Consider the following 19,607-nt stretch of genomic DNA (forward strand, 5'->3'; position numbering starts at 1 on the left):
TCCTCCACTTGTCCAACCTTCCTCACGCTGCTGCGTCCCCACTGACCCCTCCGGGTAGTAGTTTCACCAGCTCCTTTGTTGTTGCTCTTCATTTGTGCCACCCGGCGGAGGGGAGAAGGCCAGGAAGTAGCAGGAGCACCAGACTCACTATTAGGCTAGCACTGAAAAGACAGTGACAAGAAGGAGGAAGTAAGGCAGATGGCAATTAATGATGCCACTGCTGTTTCCCACTACTGAGAGCACTTGCCTATCCATGAGAAAGGCACCTGGCCAACAGAGTCACTTTCAAGCACTCCGGTCAACAGCTTTCCATCCCAAACTGAGTGGGCCATGGCAGATGCCCGATCAGGCTGGCCATTGATGTAGAACCTGTTTCTAAAATTTTCCTAACACCAGAAGTGCTAATTACAGCATATTACTTGCCAGGCAAAAAGTGCATTACAGTCCTTTCACCAATTGTGGTTTTCAGCACAGCAGCATAGTTTTTAGCACATGTAGGAACAGCACAGAAAGGAACAAATATATGGGAAGCCCACATTTTACTGTTTTCTTCTATCCTCTTTAGGTGTACCATCACACAAAAGAGAGTACTGTACTTATGTAAGAGCACTTAGACAAAAAAAAAATGCAGGACCCCGTGTGTCTGAAGCAAACATCAGGGTCCCAGATCTGCCCAGCCTTTTTTCTACAATGAGCAAGTGCTTGGAAGAATGCCCTCCATATATATAAATTAGCTTCTTCCCAAAGTGATAGGGCACAAAAGTTAGAGGAGGCTAGAAAGAAGAGATCTCAGAAGTTATATTGGGCAGGTCTGCGGCACCCAAAAGCAACCAACCAACATGGAGCAAATGAATAAGTCATACTTGACAAATGAGTTTTGGCAGGATTTGGGGAGGTGTTGGGAGTGTTATTTTTTGTGTGTGTTTTGGTGGAGGGAGATGTAGCAGAACATCTCAGGAGTTGATTTCCACCCCCTTGCTGATGCTTCACACCCTACTTGCATATGCATAAAGAGGTAGACACAAAGCTATCTGGCAAGCATCATATCCGGGATTCGTCCTAGAGGTACCGGCATGAATTCACTTTAATACGTGGACATTCTGAGACATTGGTGCATAATTTTCCCTGTTTCACTGGTTGAGAATGCATGTTTTTAAAGCGGTAGATGTTGTTTGGTGGCCTTTCTATTTACCCTCATTAATATAGGAATTAAATTATACTCTGAATGTGTTACCAATGAATTCACAAGGTGCTTCTGAAGTGCAGCCTTACAGCTCAAAAGTACACATATTGTCAAATGCAGTCCCAGACCATAACCTGGCATAACAATACATTGGTGGCTACTACAAACATTTCATCTTACACATACAGAGAGTGCTCGGCATTTAAAGCCAAAATACACAAGAGTTCCGGTCAGTAAGCACAATCTGAAAAGTCTAGTGTGGATATTACTATTAGAAAACATCAAGGACGTGATTCACAACTGCTCAGAGATTTCTGCCAGTTCTTGAAAACTGCTACTGATGGGCACACTTGGAAGTGTTGACGTTTGTGTGCAATGAGTGTATCAAACCAGTGTTGTTGTTTTTTACAATTAGTTAAAATGCATGCCTTCAAGAATGGAAAGATAAAGAAGTAGCAAGGAAATCAAAGCAAGATAAAGAGGACAAAAAACCATCTGAAAATGTATTTTGGATGGTATTTCCGTCTATTTAAATTTAAAGCTTCCCCTTCAGCCTAGTTCTGTTTTAAATTCCTGGACTTTTAACAGGGAAACTGGTTTCTGTCCTCCTCCCTTCAGCATCCTGTTACCTCCCCCCCGCACGATCTCCTCTAACCACCTTTACTGGAGGAGAAGCCGCACTGACTTTTGGGGGGCTTACTCCTAAGTAAAGCGCTAGAAGAATTGCAGGCAGACTTTTCAGCGCGCCAGCCTTCAGGGCCCGGGAAAAGAGTGGGGAGCTGTCCACTTCTCTCCCCCGTCCCTCTTCTTCCTCCTCCTGCTCCTCAAGCTCAAGGGCGGAGGGGATTCAAGGGCAGGCGGGCTGAACTCCCCTTTGGCTGAAGGGGAGAGGCGAAACTCCTGATCAGATAGGCAAGAAGAGGGGGAGGGAGTTGAAGGACGGAGGGAGATCGTAGGAAACGTTTGCAGACCGTCCAACGCCAGCATGGAAGGGAAATCCTTGCAGTTGGAGACGCCCGTGGAATCGGTCACGCAGGTCTTCCAGAGGTTGGCCCAGAAAGTCGCCGTGGTGATGACCGTGCCGTCGATGGAGGACACCTTCCAGTAGTCGGTGGGCAGCGTGGAGGACACCAGCACCCAGCCCGAGAGGACCAGCAGGAAGGCGATGATCTCGGCCGAGGAGCTGGCCATGGCGCGGGGCGAGGCGAGGCGGAGCCGGGCGCGCTAGGGATGGCGAGGGCGAGAGGAGCCCCGCAGCAGCACCGCCGGCCCGGGCGCCACTTCTCGACCCGACTGAGTCCGGGGAGCCGCGTCCCTGGGGGAGCTCCCACCCCGCGCCGCATCTTAGCGGCAAGTCAGGAAAGAGGGCGGGAAGAGGAGAAGGCGGAGCCGGGGGCTCCCCGCCCAGCCCGGGGGCGCCGAGTGCTCGCGGCGGCCAGCCTGGCCCGGTCAACCTGGCGGGAGCGCTGCTGCTCCTCAGCGAGCCGGCGGGCTGTCCTCCGAGTAGGTTCGCCGGCCCTCTCTAGGGTGACATGCGCGCGGGTGTGGGCGCGTTGTGGGCCAGAAGAGCAAAGCAGAAAGGCCCGCCGGAGAGAGTTTGGTGTCTGAGGCGGAGCAAAAGCTCCCCCCCCGCCCTCCTCACGCGTGCACGCGAAGGTGCCGAGCAGTTCAAGCCACTGACATTCTTATTAGGGCACGTGAGGCCGAAACTCAAGACAAGCCCCTCTCCCCATTCTTCGCTTACCACCGTCACCGAGATTTGTAGGGTCTGAAGGGAAACCAGATTCGTTATTCGTTCCCTGCCTTTCCACTACACCGCAGATCTGCTGCCTGAGGCGTCCCTGCCTAAAGGGACGGGTGGCCCTCAAGGCGAGGTCGGCTGGTGTGCCTCCCTCCTGCCTCGACCCAAACCCCAGGGCCGTTTTCTTTTGTTCTCCTGGAGGAACACAGTAACCGCTGCCTTGCGTATTTACTCAGCTTTTGACCAGGAAAAACAAAGCAAAACAAAAAACAACAGCTGGCCTCCTCCTCTAGGCATGCCAAATTTTTGGAAGGCCTTTCCTACAGAAGTTCCAAATTCCTGGCATCTTTTTTAAAAGGAAGGAGAAAGAAAGAGACATCAGAGAATGTGATAGACCTTTCGCAGAAAAAAATGGAATACAGGTACTTGGTGCATAAAGGAGTCTTTACACTCTCCCTATCTTCATTTTATCTTTCCATATGTAAACCAAATGTCAGTTGAGAACTGCAGCCCAAAGCTTAGATCGTAGCAACCAGGCATGAACACTGAAAGTCCAGATAGCCTCTGGATCCTGCCACTTTTGGCTATGGATTTTAAAAGCTGCGCTATGAAAGCCCCCTATATATAAGTGATGTTTCTCATTTTCAGCTGGGAATTGACTTGATGGTTGTGCATATTGTGCAAAAGCATATTTCGCAGCTCACCGGCACATGTTGGCTGGCAGAATGAAGGGTTCAGCAGAAACTGTTCTGTTTTGCAAAGGATGAAAGACAATCTATTGCAGTAGCCCTTTTTTTCCTTTGCAGGAATAAAATCACAAGCAGCATTTCTAGTTTCATAAATTAAATACGGATGACAGCATTATTTGTTCCTGTGCCAGTATAAACAGATTAGGGTCGTCATGCCTGATGTTCTCGATTGGTTTTTCTTTTTAGTTTACTCTCTTTAAGTTGGGCTGCTTCAAACTCTTCCTTGCTCCCTTGAAGCAGCATGGGTTCAGGGCGTGTGGGTGAAGTTGGCCAAGGTAAAGAATTATCATTCATTATTAATTCAGTGCTGAAACATTAACTTCTATGTATCTAATTGACTTTCTCTGTAATCCTGAATTCTGAAAAGGAGAACATTTCCCACTTTTCTGGATTTGCTATGTTATTTAGAACCAGTAACTCTCTGTTCCTGGGTGAAAAAAATCCTGAACACCTGCAATGTATGAGGGAAATATATCAAATTTGGATCATGGGATAAATTCCCACTTTCTCAAACTTCTCCCCTCTACTATGGTTACAAAACAATGTGTACGTTATGACAATAAAAGAGGTTGGAATTGTTACTTTTTTGGATGATGCCCCTGAGAATTCTCTGGCCTGCAAGCTAGTTGTGTTAGATTTTCAGAGTTTTCATTTTAAAAAGGTAATCTTTCCAAGTTCAGGAAGAAAAGGCTTGGGGATCGTGTTTGCCTAGAAATCCTGCTTACCATTTTGGAGGCAATTTACTTTTGATTCCAGGTAAAGGAATGACACTCTGTATATGGTTAGAGTAAGCCCTTTCTTTCTGTACTTTCACATTTTAGGGCTTTACTATTTAAATCCACACAAAACAGTTTTTTGATAGCAATGTTTCATTTCTATGACATAAGTTGTGACAGTTTTAAGGGAACTGGAATGCTGGGTGCTAAGGGAACCTCAAAATTCTGTTACATTTTGAGTCTGAACTTTCAAGTTCTCTCCTTCACTACTTACATGCTTTGATTTCTGCTCTTGAATTTGCGAACTAAAACAAGTTTGCAAGTTTTTCCATTCAGTTTTGAACATTTCTGCAGAAGGCTAGAGCTGCTTATTCTGAAGCTTCTTTCTCTAAATACTTAGTTGGTTTTCTTTCATTTCCTCCTTGGAGGATCTCACTTTCTCAACCAATTCCCTCTTCCTGTGTTTCTGCATGTACTGTAGTAATCCTTTGCTTATGTGAAAAGACAAAGTGTTGTTGCAGTTATAATACTAAGTGATAGTTTAACACACAAAGAGTAAGCTTAAATGTACCTTGGATTCATTTAACTCCCTCCCCCCAATAGGTAAGTAATTTGGAGGCTTTTGCTTTCATTTTAGATTAGTCAAAGTTTGCTATGTCATTTGAGCCCAAATTCAAGTTACTCTTAACTGCGATTTGTTGAAAACAAGCAAATTTAAGCAGTTAAGGTTAACCATAGTTTACTAGGATTCCTGTGTCATAGTATGTTCATAAAGTGTGATTAGTATAAAATGGATACAAGACTTACAAATAACTGTAGTGTTATGCTGGGGTAGAGTACACAAACCCAATCTTGTCCTGGACATAAACCCTTCTAGATTGTTGACAGTTGATCTTCTAGGATGACGCTCAGATTGTCAATGTCACCATAAGCAACACTTTTTTCGTAGTAAAAAAGAGGACAATCTATGTTGGCCAGTTATGAAAATGCAAACATATACTGCATGTTCAGCAAACCATAGTTGAGATTAAAGGTCTTTGAGGGTTTGGACAAAAATTTACTCTATGGTTAATCTCAGACAGAAATAAGTGCTTCTGATCTTGCATTTGCATCCAATGAGAAAAGGACAGGAAAGGAATGCATGAGCCCAAGGCTTGCTATGACTTGTCCTTGTGCTGACCCATAATTTAGTGTTATTTCTGCACTTGGCCATAGAATGTTAAGCATTATCTTTTACAAATTATTGTTTCCAAATGGCTTAAATTTTAGAAGATGCAGTACAGTATTGTAGAAAACTAAGTGAACAAAAACAAGCAAAGCCTGAAAAGGGTGCTGAGAAAAGACTTCCTTCTCTTTTGGGCTTGTAATGTCTATCATGTACTGTAATGTGGTCATGGTATATTGGAAAACAACAGCACACAAAACACTATCATTTTTCACATTGACACAATTCATGAATTCTGTCAACATGTCTTCATTCCCATATCATGTCTATAAATACCTTATGTGCAGTGCCAGCCACATAATATGGTCATGCCTTCAATTTATGTGATTATGGGCATACAGTACTGAATATTTTGAACTGTGTTTTTTGCTTCTCTGTGTTCCTGAGGAAAGTGTACATTACATCAGCGGTTCCCAACCGTTTTGGGACCACGGACCTGCTGAACCTCTGAGGAAGGCGGAGCACCTCCCTGCGATTGCGCGCTGGCGCATGGCACTCTCTCAGGTGCATGCGCAAAGTGGTGGGGGAGTGCACATGCACATGCCAGCGCCAACATGAGCAATCCCCCACCCCTTCGCACATGTGCAGGAGCACCTGCATGCCCATTTGTGTGCCCGCCCACCCCTTCGCGCAGGCGTGTGGGCGCATGTGTGAAGGGGTGGGGGAGTGCTCATGCTGGCGCTGGCATGTGTGTGTGTGCTCAAAGCAGCTGTGGGGAGGGGAGCACGTGTGGGGTGGGTGGGAGGTCTGCCTCCGCGGACTGGTCCAGCTCAAGCCACGCATCAGGCCACGGATTGGGGGTTGATGACCTCTGCATTACATAGAATCATGAAATAATGGGGTTGGAAGGGGCCTATAAGGCCATTGAGTCAAACCCCCTGCTCAGTGCAGGAATACAAATCAAAGCAGAACTGACATGGATGGACAGTCCTGGGGCTGATGAAGCCCCTCATAGCTACTTTTGTGGTTCCAAACAGTCCTCTAGTTTATGCTTTTTCAAGGAGAAAAAGTTGAACTACCGCATCTAAAAGCCTCTAGGACTAGCATTTTAACAGGTCACAGCTTTTCCCTGCTTAACAAATTGAGTGGGTAATCTCCAGGGGTCTGGAGGCCACACACCACCATCCCTAGACCTTACAAGACTTCGTCCTTTACTACAACTGCCCAAGCATAAGTTTTTTTCTTACAAAACTTTTAATGCTGCCTCTGGTAGCCAAAACTTTTTTAAAATGTAGAAAATTTAAGGGTCAGGGAGCCTCTCAAAATATGGCAAGATTGCCCCATACACCCCAGAGGGCACAAGGGGATTTTAAAAGCCAATTTTATTATTATTTTTAAACTTGAGTATACAGGAGGAGAGGGATGCAGTTGAGTTCTTTGGGGTCACACGTAGTCCCTAAGATACATCTTTTCCACCCTTGGTTTAACACTGTGGACTTCTAGTCAATTTCAGTTGCCGTTCTTTTTTTGTGTGTGTTTTTAGTGGTCTTTATGGCACACAGAGAGTCACGGGGGTACACCAAGCCTATCTGCAGTTTGGGTTCAAGCAATTGATTCACCCTCCTCACAGCTGTAAGTGGAAATTTACATGTGTGTGCTTTCATTTTAGATTAACCCTAAAACAAAGACACCCAGTTACTAAATCATCCCTCATCATTCAGTATGACTATATTGATGTACTGTACTTTTACTCTACCTGAACCGCCACCAAAAGGCTGAAGGCTCACTGAGCTTCCACTAAGCAGAACGTTCCACTATTAATGTCTCCTTTTGTCAAAAGCGTTTGTAGGTTTTGTTGTTGTACAAGTGATGCAAATCTGTCCTCCACTTACACAATGGCAATATTTGTGCAAGTGACATGCTCCCATGTTACTATTTTGGGAGGACATTCCACAGACAGGAATAATTGGATAGTGGTCCAAGTAAACAAAAGAAGTGAGTATACTCAGATTTCCTAAAGAGGAAAAAAAATCTGTTTAACGATGACGAAAGCCATTAAAAATGTCCCAAACCCTGTTGCTTAGCATAGTAAGTGACACTAGAGTTGGCCCATTGAATCAATGAGGATTTTGGTCAAAAGGAGACTCTTTCCCTCAAAATATGGCTCAGTTAGGTATGCCTAGAATATATCCCAGTTTTCTTCCCTCTTCCTACTGTACTGTAGAAACAAGAGATGTGCTTCAGATTCTGAATTTATTTGGAAAATGAAAGAAAATGTTGCCATGTATCAGTTTCTGAAATGATCCAAAGGAAACCAAGGAAGCCCAAAGTGGCACTCAGATGAAGTCAAGGTTCTGCAAAGCTCCAAATATTGACTGAAATCTTGATAGACTTACGTAGTGTAAAGTTATGCCAGTGTAAGTTCATAGGGAGTTATAGCCAGGCAGTACGTATCTTTTTGTGCAATCATTTGTACAATGAATAGCATAACAGATGGCACCATCTACCATGCAATCAATCATGCACTGACTGTGTAACCAGCTGTACACTAAACTCATAGAACCACTTCCTGAATAGACTTTTGCCTTAGTGCAAATTTCACATTGTTTTGTAAAACTTCAAGTTATGTAGGTGTCATTATCCAATAGGATGTTGACCATTGTTTTGGTGGATCAGGGCATATTAGCATTAGGAACAGGACCTAAACTATCTATCCTGCACCACCATTGTGTACTTAACTTTTTAAATGTCTATGGCTGGCTTTTATTTTTTATAGAACTTTTTTTTTATAGAACTTTAGTATTTTCTTGATCAATTACTGTACCAACCAGGGCAGGAAAGCTACTAAGCAGAAGTAATCCTTCCCCATTCAGCAAATGATTTTGTTGAGTAAATTGAGTAAATGTAAGTACATTGCATGGCTCCCAACAGGGGAGGGAGGGAGGGAGGAAGGGAGGAAGGAAGGAAGGAAGAAAGGAAGGAAGGAAGGGGTATGAGTTGTTTTTTGTACAATGGAGGATAAGCATTAGGTGATGACATTGAATTCTACCCCCTAATCCAGGGATCTCAAAATCAATTTACTTGGGGGCCACTGGGGGCAGAGTCTGGGTGAGGGTGGGCCACATCAGATTTTCTGCAAAGCGGAGCAAGAGCCCGAGGAAGCCACCCAGGAGTTTCCTTCGCCTGGCTGGGGCTCTGAGGAGGAGGAGGAGCGTGTGAGCCCTCGTCACCAGCCACGACCCCCTCCAGCTCCTTCTTCACTACCACCACCACCAGCAGCAGCAGGACGAAGAAGCGGAGAAGGGAGGGAGCGCTAGTGACCGCCTAGCCTGGGGGGGAGGGCACAACATAATATTTTTTAAAAACCCTCACAGAATCGCCTTGCCAAAGGAGAAAAGCCCCCCAACGGTACCTGCGAAATTAAACAGAACAGGGTGCCCCCCCATAGGTGCGCGCACAGACGCATGCACAGACACACACGCACAGAGATCTGGCAACCTTCCTCTGAAGGCCCCCCTCAAAAAAAGGCACACTCAGCAGCAGCAGCTACCCCCACCACAACAGGGGAGCAAACTTTGCGAGGTGAGCCCAGGAAGCCTCCAGAGATGAGGTGGCTGAAGCAGGACGAAGAGGAGGAGGAGGAGGAGGAGGAGGAAGCACCGCCAGGCGCTGAAGCGGCCACTGGCCCAGCTGGTGCTGGGGGTCCGGAGAGAGAAAGAGAGCCAGAGAGCTGCTTCCCTGGAAGAGGCGGTGGCGGCAGCTGCTGTTGGCGGCGGAGGCACTCTTCGAAAATGGCCCAGGAACAAGCTCCACTCTCAGACATCGCTCGACAGCAGCTTGGGCGCTCGGTAAAAAGGGCCAGCAGCACGCCTTGCTCGCCGGCTCTCCCCCAAGACAGAGCCTCTTGCACCCTCCATCTGGAACTGCAGCTTGCCAGCCAGCAGACAGGCGGGCTCGCTGGCAGGCTGCAGTTCCGGATGGAGGGTACAAGAGGCACTGTCTTGGGAGAGAGCCGGCGAGCGAGGCGAGGCTTTTTTTGACTCTTGACAGCAGAGGATGTGTGGGTGCTTCGGGGGCAGACAAGGTGGGGGCCACAAACTATCATCTGGCGGGCAGCATGGCCCCCGGGCTGCATATTTGAGACCCCTGCCCTAATCCCAAGTCCGAACTCTTTGTGTCCTGCACCTTTACATTCTTTTCATTATTCAGACAAATATGTCCAAAACTTTGGGATATTAGGGTGCAAATCAACTTGGACAGGTTACAAACTGGGTGAAAGCAAATCAGTTGCAATTTTTAAGAGAAATAATTCAATAGATGGTAATCACATGCTCCAGGCAGAAACAGAAAAACCTAAACATGGACCAAATTAGATGATCATGTTAAGTATTTATTTGCATTTTGGGGGGAAATCCACCCATTTTCATGAGGATGGGTAAATAGTGGGATTTCATTCTTTCTTCATCGTGTTATGGCCCCTGTGAAATTTGTCTCCCTGAAGAAATTTCTCTAACCAGAGAAATGAGGAAACAACACTTAATACTTCCCTTTTAGCTCCTCATCCAATACAGTGGCGTCACCAGATGATTCTCCTCTCCTGAGCTTTGGAAACCCACGTCTGGGGAATCAAGGCATAACCAGTTCTCTGAAAAGTAATAATATCCCTACCATTTCTGAGATAATTGGCAGAGAATAGGCACCTTACATCTATGTTCATTAGAAAATGCTTTTTTAAAAAAACCCTCTGAAAAACAATCACTCAGGAATAAGGGTTTTGAAAAGTGCAAAATCAAAAGGAAAGAAAATCATTAATCCCAAGAAGCTTCTTAAAGGAGAAATAGCAAAAGAAATGTTAGGTGGAAAAGAGATCCAAGCATAAGTGACAGAACAGAGACTCAAAATACAAGAAACAGATGAAACAGTAGATTATTATTAATAATTTTAAAAAATAACAAGGTGAATGTAAGGATAACTGAGATACCATAAAGAGATTTACAGAGACAGCTGCGAAGTGTCATTGTTCTAGGTTTTTGTTTGATTTTTTTGTTTTGTCCCCAAGCAGAAGTGTGGGGAAGAACTGAAATGTTTCCAGTATTTATTTCAGCTTATTTCAGTACTTTCAAAGTTACAAGTAATGGCCAACATCCAGCACTGGCCCTCAGTACCTAATGCCATTGGAACTGGTTTTCCTTGTGCTGCAGCTCTCTTTGGCACCCATAACCCATTCAAGAGGGTTTTCTAGCAGGGGTTTAGGGCACAGGGGGTTTTATGTTCAGGAGGGGGTATTGATTCTGGTTGAAGCAATGGTAGTCAGAGAATGTACACTGATGGATCCTGGCCAGTAACCTAAATAGTGCAGTACTTAAAGATTGAATAGGCCTTCTAAATAAGCAGACATTGTCAGAGCAGAGTTCTTGCTGTGTTTTATTTACAGATACCTCTTGTCTGATTGCAGTCAATCAATTATGTTACTATGAAAGCGTTACTATGTTTTCTATATTAAAGCAATAGAGAGGAGGGCATTAAATTCTTTATCCTGCAGATGATAAAAATGCAAAAATGGAGTGGATACGAAAAGTCTTGGCCAGACCTAACGTAATGTGGGAAATGCAACTGAGATGTGAGTTACTTGTCTTTTCTTTATGGCAGCTTTTGAAGTTGTCCTGAGTTCTCAGCAAATGGGACCACACAGATTTCTTCCCTGAACAGAGCTGCTTGTAAATTTTACAGTTTAGCAAAATTTGTCATAAACATGGGGTTGTTCCAAGAGTACTGTGTCATTTAACTAGATGGTACTGTATATACAAAATACGGCATCTAGAATTTGCTGTATGTGCCAGATAGGACCACTTAAAATCTGTGATTTTTTTTAGTAAGGCTGCTGCTCCTAATCCAACAAAAACAATTTGTTACCCTCTAGATTTTCAGGTTGACATTCTCATAATCCTGACCAGTGCCTATGCTGGATGGGGCATATGGGAGTTGTAGTCAAAATGCTTCACAGTGCCCTTTGGTTCTCAAACTCTAGTTCCAATGTAGAAGTGAGAAACCTGAGCACGCTTAACTATGAAGCATGAAGTTTATGCCATCCTGAAAACTGTTCATAATGGTTGTGCTACCAATCATTCATTCTTCTTGGGGGTTTGTCACACTCTTCAGATTTAAGAAGCAGACGGTGTGTAGCATGATGTGCTCATGATGTTATTGCCAAACATTTCATGGTGTGCTCTACATTTGCTAGCCTCACTTTATTATGCCTGTGATTAATCCCACAACCATGACAATTTTGGAGGTATAATTTGAAAAAGGGGGCTTGAGAAATGTCAGGTTTAAAATCTCCTTCAGATCCTGCCCCACAACACAAAAACAACAGAAAAACCTATGACGGAGGAAATGTGATTAGAGTGAGGCTTTGGGGGGACTGCCTGTCATGATAACAATCTGGGGCGTGAAAGTACAGTACATAATGTTAGTTTGTTTTACTTTTGGCAAATCTATGAGAAACTTTGTTTTTTAGCTAGCAACAGTATTTCTAATGGTGTCATTTCCTGGAAACATTTTTTTCTCCAGATCATACTACCTGCAACATGGTACACACATATTTTTTCAATTCTAGGGCTAAAAAAGCAGCTGGGGAAGTATTATTAGAGAGAGGGGGGAACCTCTAGATTAGAGATGGGCATGAACTAAAAACTGAGCCAGGAAGTTTGTTAAAAATCAGGTTTGGGTTGAACTGGCCCAAACCACAGACTTTTTAAACGATTTAACAAAATTCCTGGTTCATTCCCCTTCCCTTACAGTCTGCCCCTTTCCCTTCCCACTGCCCCCATCTCCTCCTTGCCTGGTCCTGTTGCCTCCTGTTCTTCATCCTTCGCCTCCACTGCCATCTTGTGAGACAGCAGGCGTGGCTTCCCTCCTGGGAGCTGGCCTTGCTGTCTCTGTGCATGCCCCCAACTATCTGCTGAGGCAGGCGCACGTGCAGAGACAGCAGGTCTGGTCTTTGGGAGGAAAGCTTTGCTGCTGTCTCTCAAGATGGCAGTGGTGGTGGTGGTGGTAGTGGAGGAGGAGGAGGAGGAGGAGGAGGAAGAGGTGACAGAACCAGGTAGGGAGGCGACAGGGGCAGTGGGAGGGCTGTGGAGCTGCATATGGGTGATCCAGCACTGCAAGGCTCTGGATTGCCTATTTGCAGCAATGGAGGAGGAGGAGGAGAAGGCAGCAGGACCAGGTAGGAAGATGCCATGGCAGTGAGAAGGGGGCAGGAGCAGGCTGTGTGTGTGTGTGTGGAGGGGTTTAGTTTCCCCTCCCCCAGGTACAAACTATTTTTTTTTAAAAAAAGAACCAGTTTGTGGTTCATTTTTAAAAATGTCTGGATGTTTCATGGGTAACCATGAACCACGAACTACCATTTTTGTGGTTCATGCCCATCTCTACATGTAAGGTTTATCAGCATAATCCTTTATGGATGTCTGTTCAGAAGGATGCGCTACTAACTGATATCCTGTTGCTTAGCCTAGTAAAATCTACAAGAGTTGGCCAATTGAATAAGTGGGGACTTTGTGAGTCAATTCCTTCATACTTTTCATTCCTTCAAATGGGCTACTTGTGATTTACTATGTCAAAGTAAATTGCAACTAGAGAAGGCCTGTTTGAATCAGTGGAACACATGTAGGAGTTGAATCACCAAATTCCTCCTGATGCAGTGGGTCTACTGTAGTGTAACTTACTAATGCTAAGCAACAGGATTTCAGTCACTGTGTTCTGTTGAGTGTATTCCCAAGTATGTGCATATTTATTTTATTATTTATTTATCAATGTAATTTACATACCACCCCTTTAGTGCCAAACCACTATTCTGGGCAGTTTACAAAGGATTAAAAACAAAACTACACGACAGAACACTAAAATATAACACAAAAAGCAATCATGTGATATATAAGACCATAGTCCTGAGAAGCCCTTCCTCCTAATGCCCAGCCTTCCAGTTCAAATTAGAACCTTTGTGACTATATGTGTAAATGAGAAAAATAAAAATACTATATGTAAATAAGTGTCATAACAAATTATTTTCCTCAGATGCTCACAATAATTAGAAAATAAGAAGAGACTGCTAAGGATTTAGTGATGCAAAGTGCAAACATACTTTTGAAACTGATTAAAAGTTGCCACGCTGCATGTTTGTAATTTAACATGGTCTGCAACACAAGAAAAAAAAAGTTGATAGCTATACACATCTTTTCCTTTAATTCTCATTTATTGATGTGGGAAAGTGTCAGCAGTTACAACAGATAAACACATTTCTAGTATGGGTAATGTAACTTTTTGTGTTCTTCAGAGGAGTTGTCGAATGAATGAATGGGGTGAACATAAGATAGTGTGTAAGAAAATGCCCACCTGCCTCTGTGTGTATGTGCGAATACCAGACTATCTACCTCTGTGTGTGAATACCCACTTATGCACTGCTTCTGCCTGTGTCACAACTCCCCCCACCATTTGCTTCTGAGTCTTCTGCCCCCCAAACTCTAATAAGCAACATTAATTTAATGTGTTGCTTTCATAAGATGCATGGTTAGAGAAAAAGTGACTTACAGCACAATCCTACACATGTCTATTCACACTGAGTTTGGCAAGGGTTACTCTCAGGTATATGAACTCAATATCATTCCTTAATGCATTTAATAAGGTTTAAGCCTCACTAGGCATTGTGAGATTTATTTCTGTTAAAGATTAGTTACCTTTTCATATGTTGCCAAATGTATGATATTAGAAGAAACATCATAAATTAAATACAACTTGTCCCTTGTTTTTGACTTCAGGTCCATTGTGTTATTTAGTACAAATCAATATTAATCACATGTAACCAAAACTAACACATTATCTGGCCCATTGTTCATTTCCATTGGGCCACTGATAAGGAATGATTTCCTGTTGCCTAAACTTAGGGCTGCTTTTTCTCCCCTTGGAGCTGCATTTCCTAGGACTCTTTAGAGTGAGGCATGCTATCATAAAACTGCAGCTCACTAAATGTCCATTAATTGTTTCAGAAGAAACCAGAAAATCCGAAATAGTTCTCATAATGAAATTGAAATTATATTTCAAGTACACATTTAGCTACCCTATACACTAGTGATTGTGATGGCACTCTTTGTCCTGTGATGAGGAGAAGGTAGAATACCATTCCATCACTTCCTGGACAAGGTTTTCTAGCAAATAGGTAATAGTCCTGTGGCCCTTTAACAGCTAACATATTTTTAAGCTAACATGTTTACTGAAGCATGTACTATTTGTGTAACCCATTGAATCAGATGCTTGTGGGCTTGTGATATAATTTTTTAAAAGCTTTTAATAGGTCACCCTTGCAACAGATTAATAAAGCCCCCCCCCCAATTTTTGGAAAGAGGTGAGTAGCATATTTCTAGCTAGTGCTGCAACAATGCAAAGCATAGGTTCACATTTCACAGTGACACAGATGACAGCTAATGTTAAGTGATGTACGGTCAGTTATCTGATCACACATTCAGTTGTGTTATGGGTGTCCCGGCAAGGCTATCAGGTTTAACATTTTCAGGAAAAAAAAAAAAACCTCAACAGTGTTGGCAAAATGCTGTTAAAAGGGGAATGGGTTGAGAGTGATGCATGCTTTGCTGAGCTGTGAAACACACATTTTGGTCTCCTTAGCTTTTAAACTCTCATCTTTTGCATATGTTTTTGTGTGTGTTAAATTTCTTCTGTGATCCCAGTTTCTCTTGTTGCAAATATTTTGTTGATTACTGATGTATTATTACATTTGTAACTTATTGTAAGCTTGTAACTTATTGTAAGCAGGTGAGGAAATTTTTGAATTAAAGAGTGATACAGTACAGACACATTCTAAATTTCTTTAAAATTCTAAATGTGTGTAATGACCTGCTCTTATTTGGTGATGTACTCTGCATGCACTCAGAAATATTATCTTTGTTATATAATGTCAGTTCATGCCTGGTTCGTGAAAGAATCATGGTCAAAGGTAATATTGTACAGAACAAAGAGGAGAAAACTGAAGTCAATAGTACCTCCAAGATAATTCCTCTATGGTGACATTGCTGCTAATATAACTTTGAGTATACATGAATCCATTGAATTGGACTCTCTGATACTGGAATTTAGAAGACTAGATTTAAGAGTCGATAGGGCAATGTAGGCTTTTTGTTTTTCATTTTCAGTAAATATCAGAAGTAAAAGGTGAAGTGTTGGCCAAGCTGAACACAATCAGGAATGCAGTAATTGAAAAACTTGGTGGTTAATTAATTGGCAGTGTTTGGCAATGGAATAACACACTTAGTTGACAAGGGAGTGGTTGGAATGAGGAAAAACAGTTTGGGTGCTATGCTATAGCACAACAGTAACCCATTTTTTTAATAAAAGGACCTTGGTGTCTTATGCTAAGGACTTGAACCTTAAGGTGAAGATATTCATAAAGGTTTTATAGCAGCAGGGAAAAGCTGAAGGTACACTCATTGCATTCATTGCTCTTGGGTGGCAAGTCACAATATTGCAAATTTGCAGTAGAAGCTGGTTGTAGACGGCACTGATAGGCTATATATAAATATATAATAATTTATATATTCTAAATGTTTTATAGTAATAGAATAGTTTATAGTAATAGAATAGCTTATAGTCTAGAATAGTTTTCAACAGAAGCAATACATTTATTTCATTAATTAGTCAACACATGAATTGGTAACTGTACATAAGGTGCATAAAAGTATTTTAAAAATGAACCACATTTGAAAAAAAACTGATAGCAGAACTAGTGTTCAATTTTCTGATAAGGATGACTGTCTGTTTAGTTACAAAGCTGGGAGAAAACAGTTTGTACACTGCAGATAAGAAGCCAAGTGACCGAAATCCAAGAGATATAAAATTATGTTTGGACCTAGATGATATGAGTACCAGTAATATTTAATTTAAATTAATTGAAAGTGTTCTATCCCCTTGTTTCCAAGGCTCCCTAGGATTCCCTTTTGCCCTTGGGAAGCCTTTGGGGGCCTTGGGATGGGATGGGGAGCCTTTAATAGTAAAAAAAAAATTGCTGCTGGATCACTGTCACTGGGATTGAGGCCCTATGGAGGCTGTAGGAAGGTTTCAGTTCATTTAAATTGATAATGCCAGATGATGGTGTTATCTGGCTCTGCAGTGTAGGTTTATACCAACAAGATTTTGCCCAGTGTGAAGCAGCAACAACAGCCTGTGTAGATACCTGGAAATTAAGGTTTCTAAATAGACACTTACTTGATTGTGTTGTAAGTCTTTTATATTGGACCCTTGGCAAACCCATCAGAAATATTTAAGATTAACCTAGGCTTATTATAGAGCAATCTAGGAACAATTTTATTGCTTTAACATGTAGTGGTGATAGTTCTTGCTATTTATTATTATTATGAACTTGCCTGTCTCATATTGGAAAACTATATCAATGTGTTAAATCCTGTAATCCTTAATTTGATTGTGACCTTAACACATATGGTGAATTCCAAAACTAATAAAACCTTACCTCTTGGCCTGTTTTTTTCCAGTCACTGCCATTTTGATATAGGGCATTGTCATGTTCCTGCCTGTCCCTTGGTTGTTTCACCAAGCAAAGGGCACAAGCTACGTGTCACGTCACTGCCACCAGCTGATTACATCAACATTGTTTATTATTAATGATAGAGGTCCAGGCAATATGTCATTTTAAATAGACCCAAATAGAAGTTGTTTATTAATACAGGTGATGAAGGTACGGTCGATGTCGTTAACTCTTAACAAAACAACGTTCCTTCCTATTCTCTACCACCTTCCCAAATTCTGTCTCAGCTCCAAACTCCCAAATCACCAATCTCTCAAAAATCCCATCTTATTTCCTCCTCCTCCTGCAGAGACTCTTATATCTTGTTACTCCGCCTCTCCAGCATTCTCATTGGTCCATGCAGATAGCATATGAATATTCATGACCTGGGCGGACACCAGAGGCATGTATACCCCACTGAGATCGTGACTTTGTACTTTTTGCAAGGTTTGTTATTTAATGATGCCAGTAGACCCAAGAAATGAGCCTCTGGTTATATGAGGTTTGCTTTTCCCTGCCTTTCACATTCTTTTACCCTGTGTTTACATGGACAAGTACAACATTGGAGCAGAGCTTGGAAAAGTTACCTTTAAGACTATGCCTCCACAAATCCCCAGTGCTGCCTGGAAGATTCTTGGTATTGTGATCTAAAATCCCCCACTTTTTAAGTCTTTCGACTAGAAAATATTAAGAGAGAGGGGGAGAGGTGCTCTTTATCTTATTGTGTTCCAATGAATTTTACTGGAATCCTTATCACCATGCTTGGTGCTGCACTTTTCTTACATTTCCCTCCCCCTCCCCAACTGATTGGGACTCCCTGATTTTCCCCTTTGAGTTGAGGTAGCCACTGGAACTACAAATGTAAACCCTGAAGGGGAAATTACAGAAGAACAAAGGAACAAACCCATAATTGTTTTGATTGGTCACAAAATAAACCACACTTAGCACAGCCTTGCAGTTTTCTGTGACTGATATCTGAACACTATATAAAGCTGTGTGTTACATACAGCACTGATGGTACCTGTCTGTCATGGGTTTGGAGGGAAAGTTCCATCCTATGGGGAGTGGAAGGCGGGACATCAGGGGGGAGGTGCTGTACTGTATATATATGTGGAGCTTGTGTGGAGAGTTAGGAGTGGGAGTCTGTGTGTCAGACTGAGTACAACTGTGCGTCAGTTAGTACATACCTGATAGGTTCAGGTTTCTATCTGGGTAGCCAGAACTGATAGGTTCAGGGTCTGTGCTTTACTTTTAAGTGTTCTGTGTGAACCAAACTGTTGTATGTATGATTGAGACTAAGCCACGTTACTGTATCTTATTTACCTGATCATTTTATTTACCCTGTTTGTTATTTAAATAAACCTTGTTCTTTTGTTTAGTAAAATCCATTCCTGGTCTGTGTGACTCCTTATAGGGAATGGTTGGTGGCAGCATAGTTAAAGTGTGGCATACTCCAGTAGGTCTGGGGTTGTCACATTGATTGGTGTCCAGCGTGTGGGATACGACTGGTCCAGTTGTCCAGTGGTCCAGCAAAGCCTTGGCAAGTGTGCCCAGAGCAAGGGGGGTCTAGTCAGGGACAATCTGAGAGCGCGTAGGTAATCTTCTAGGCTTACCTCACGGGGAGGTACGCTAGTGGAAGAACGTGCCAACTCAGATTGGGGACTAGATTAGGGAGCTCTGAGGCAACCCGTTTTGGTGGGAAAGGGCTGAGGCAAAGCTGTGTAAAGTAACAGTGATCTAGCCTGTCTGCTGAGAGGCCTAGCAGAGGGGGTGGATTCTGCCTGGCAACAGTTGCAAGTTAGTGCTGAAGGAACAGCAGCAATCTATAGAAGGCTGTTTCTGAGGCAAAAGGAAAAAAGTCGTCGCTTTATTTTGAGGCTTGACTTTTGAAGGCAGCCTGTTCTGGGGGGGGATTATGCCCTTGACTCGAAGCCAAATGGCAGAAATGGGGGAAGTAAGGGACCCACAGGTAGACCAAGGTTCTGAGGAGGAATTTGGCTCAGTGCAGGATGAGAGCACGGGAGAACAGAACCCAGAACTCAGAAAAATGCTCCTAGCCCAACAGCATGAACTGAGGGTGAGGGAAATGGAGGAAAGATTAGAGAGAGAAAGAATGGAGGAAAGGGAGAAACAAAGACAATTTGAATTAGGGAGAGAGAGAGAGAGAATGGAAAGAGAAGAAAGATTGGAGAGAGAGAAAATTGCTCTGGAAAAAGAAAGGATGGCGTTTGAGTTAAGAAAATTGGAAATGATGAACCAGAATAATAATAACAATAATAATGAGGGGAACCCAGGGAATGGGGAAGGCAGCCTGTCTAAAACTGACCTGAAGAAATTCCCTGTGTACCACAAGGGAGATTGCCCTGAGGTGTTCTTTTCCCTCGTGGAAAGAGCGTTTGTGGACTTCTCAGTAAGGGAAACTGAGAAGATGACCATTATGCGATCTTTGATCAGTGGCAGCCTGGCAGA

At 43.1% G+C, this 19,607-nt stretch overlaps 1 protein-coding gene across 2 annotated transcripts in view; it reads right to left on the bottom strand.

Annotated features, from left to right (window-relative positions):
- The window catches only part of CLDN10 (claudin 10), a 78,047-nt gene that overhangs the window by 25,037 nt on the left and 33,403 nt on the right, over window positions 1-19,607 (bottom strand). The window contains exon 1 of one of the 2 annotated variants that reach the window (XM_020783546.3): window positions 2,155-2,521. The exons of the other annotated variant lie outside the window; for it this stretch is intronic. Coding sequence (XP_020639205.1) covers window positions 2,155-2,374 — 220 coding nt within the window. The 5' untranslated portion in view covers window positions 2,375-2,521. Of the gene's footprint in view, window positions 1-2,154; window positions 2,522-19,607 lie in introns of those variants that run through there. 2 annotated transcript variants of the gene reach the window in all.

This window comes from Pogona vitticeps, chromosome 3 (assembly GCF_051106095.1).
Source record: "Pogona vitticeps strain Pit_001003342236 chromosome 3, PviZW2.1, whole genome shotgun sequence".
NCBI lineage: Eukaryota > Metazoa > Chordata > Lepidosauria > Squamata > Agamidae > Pogona > Pogona vitticeps.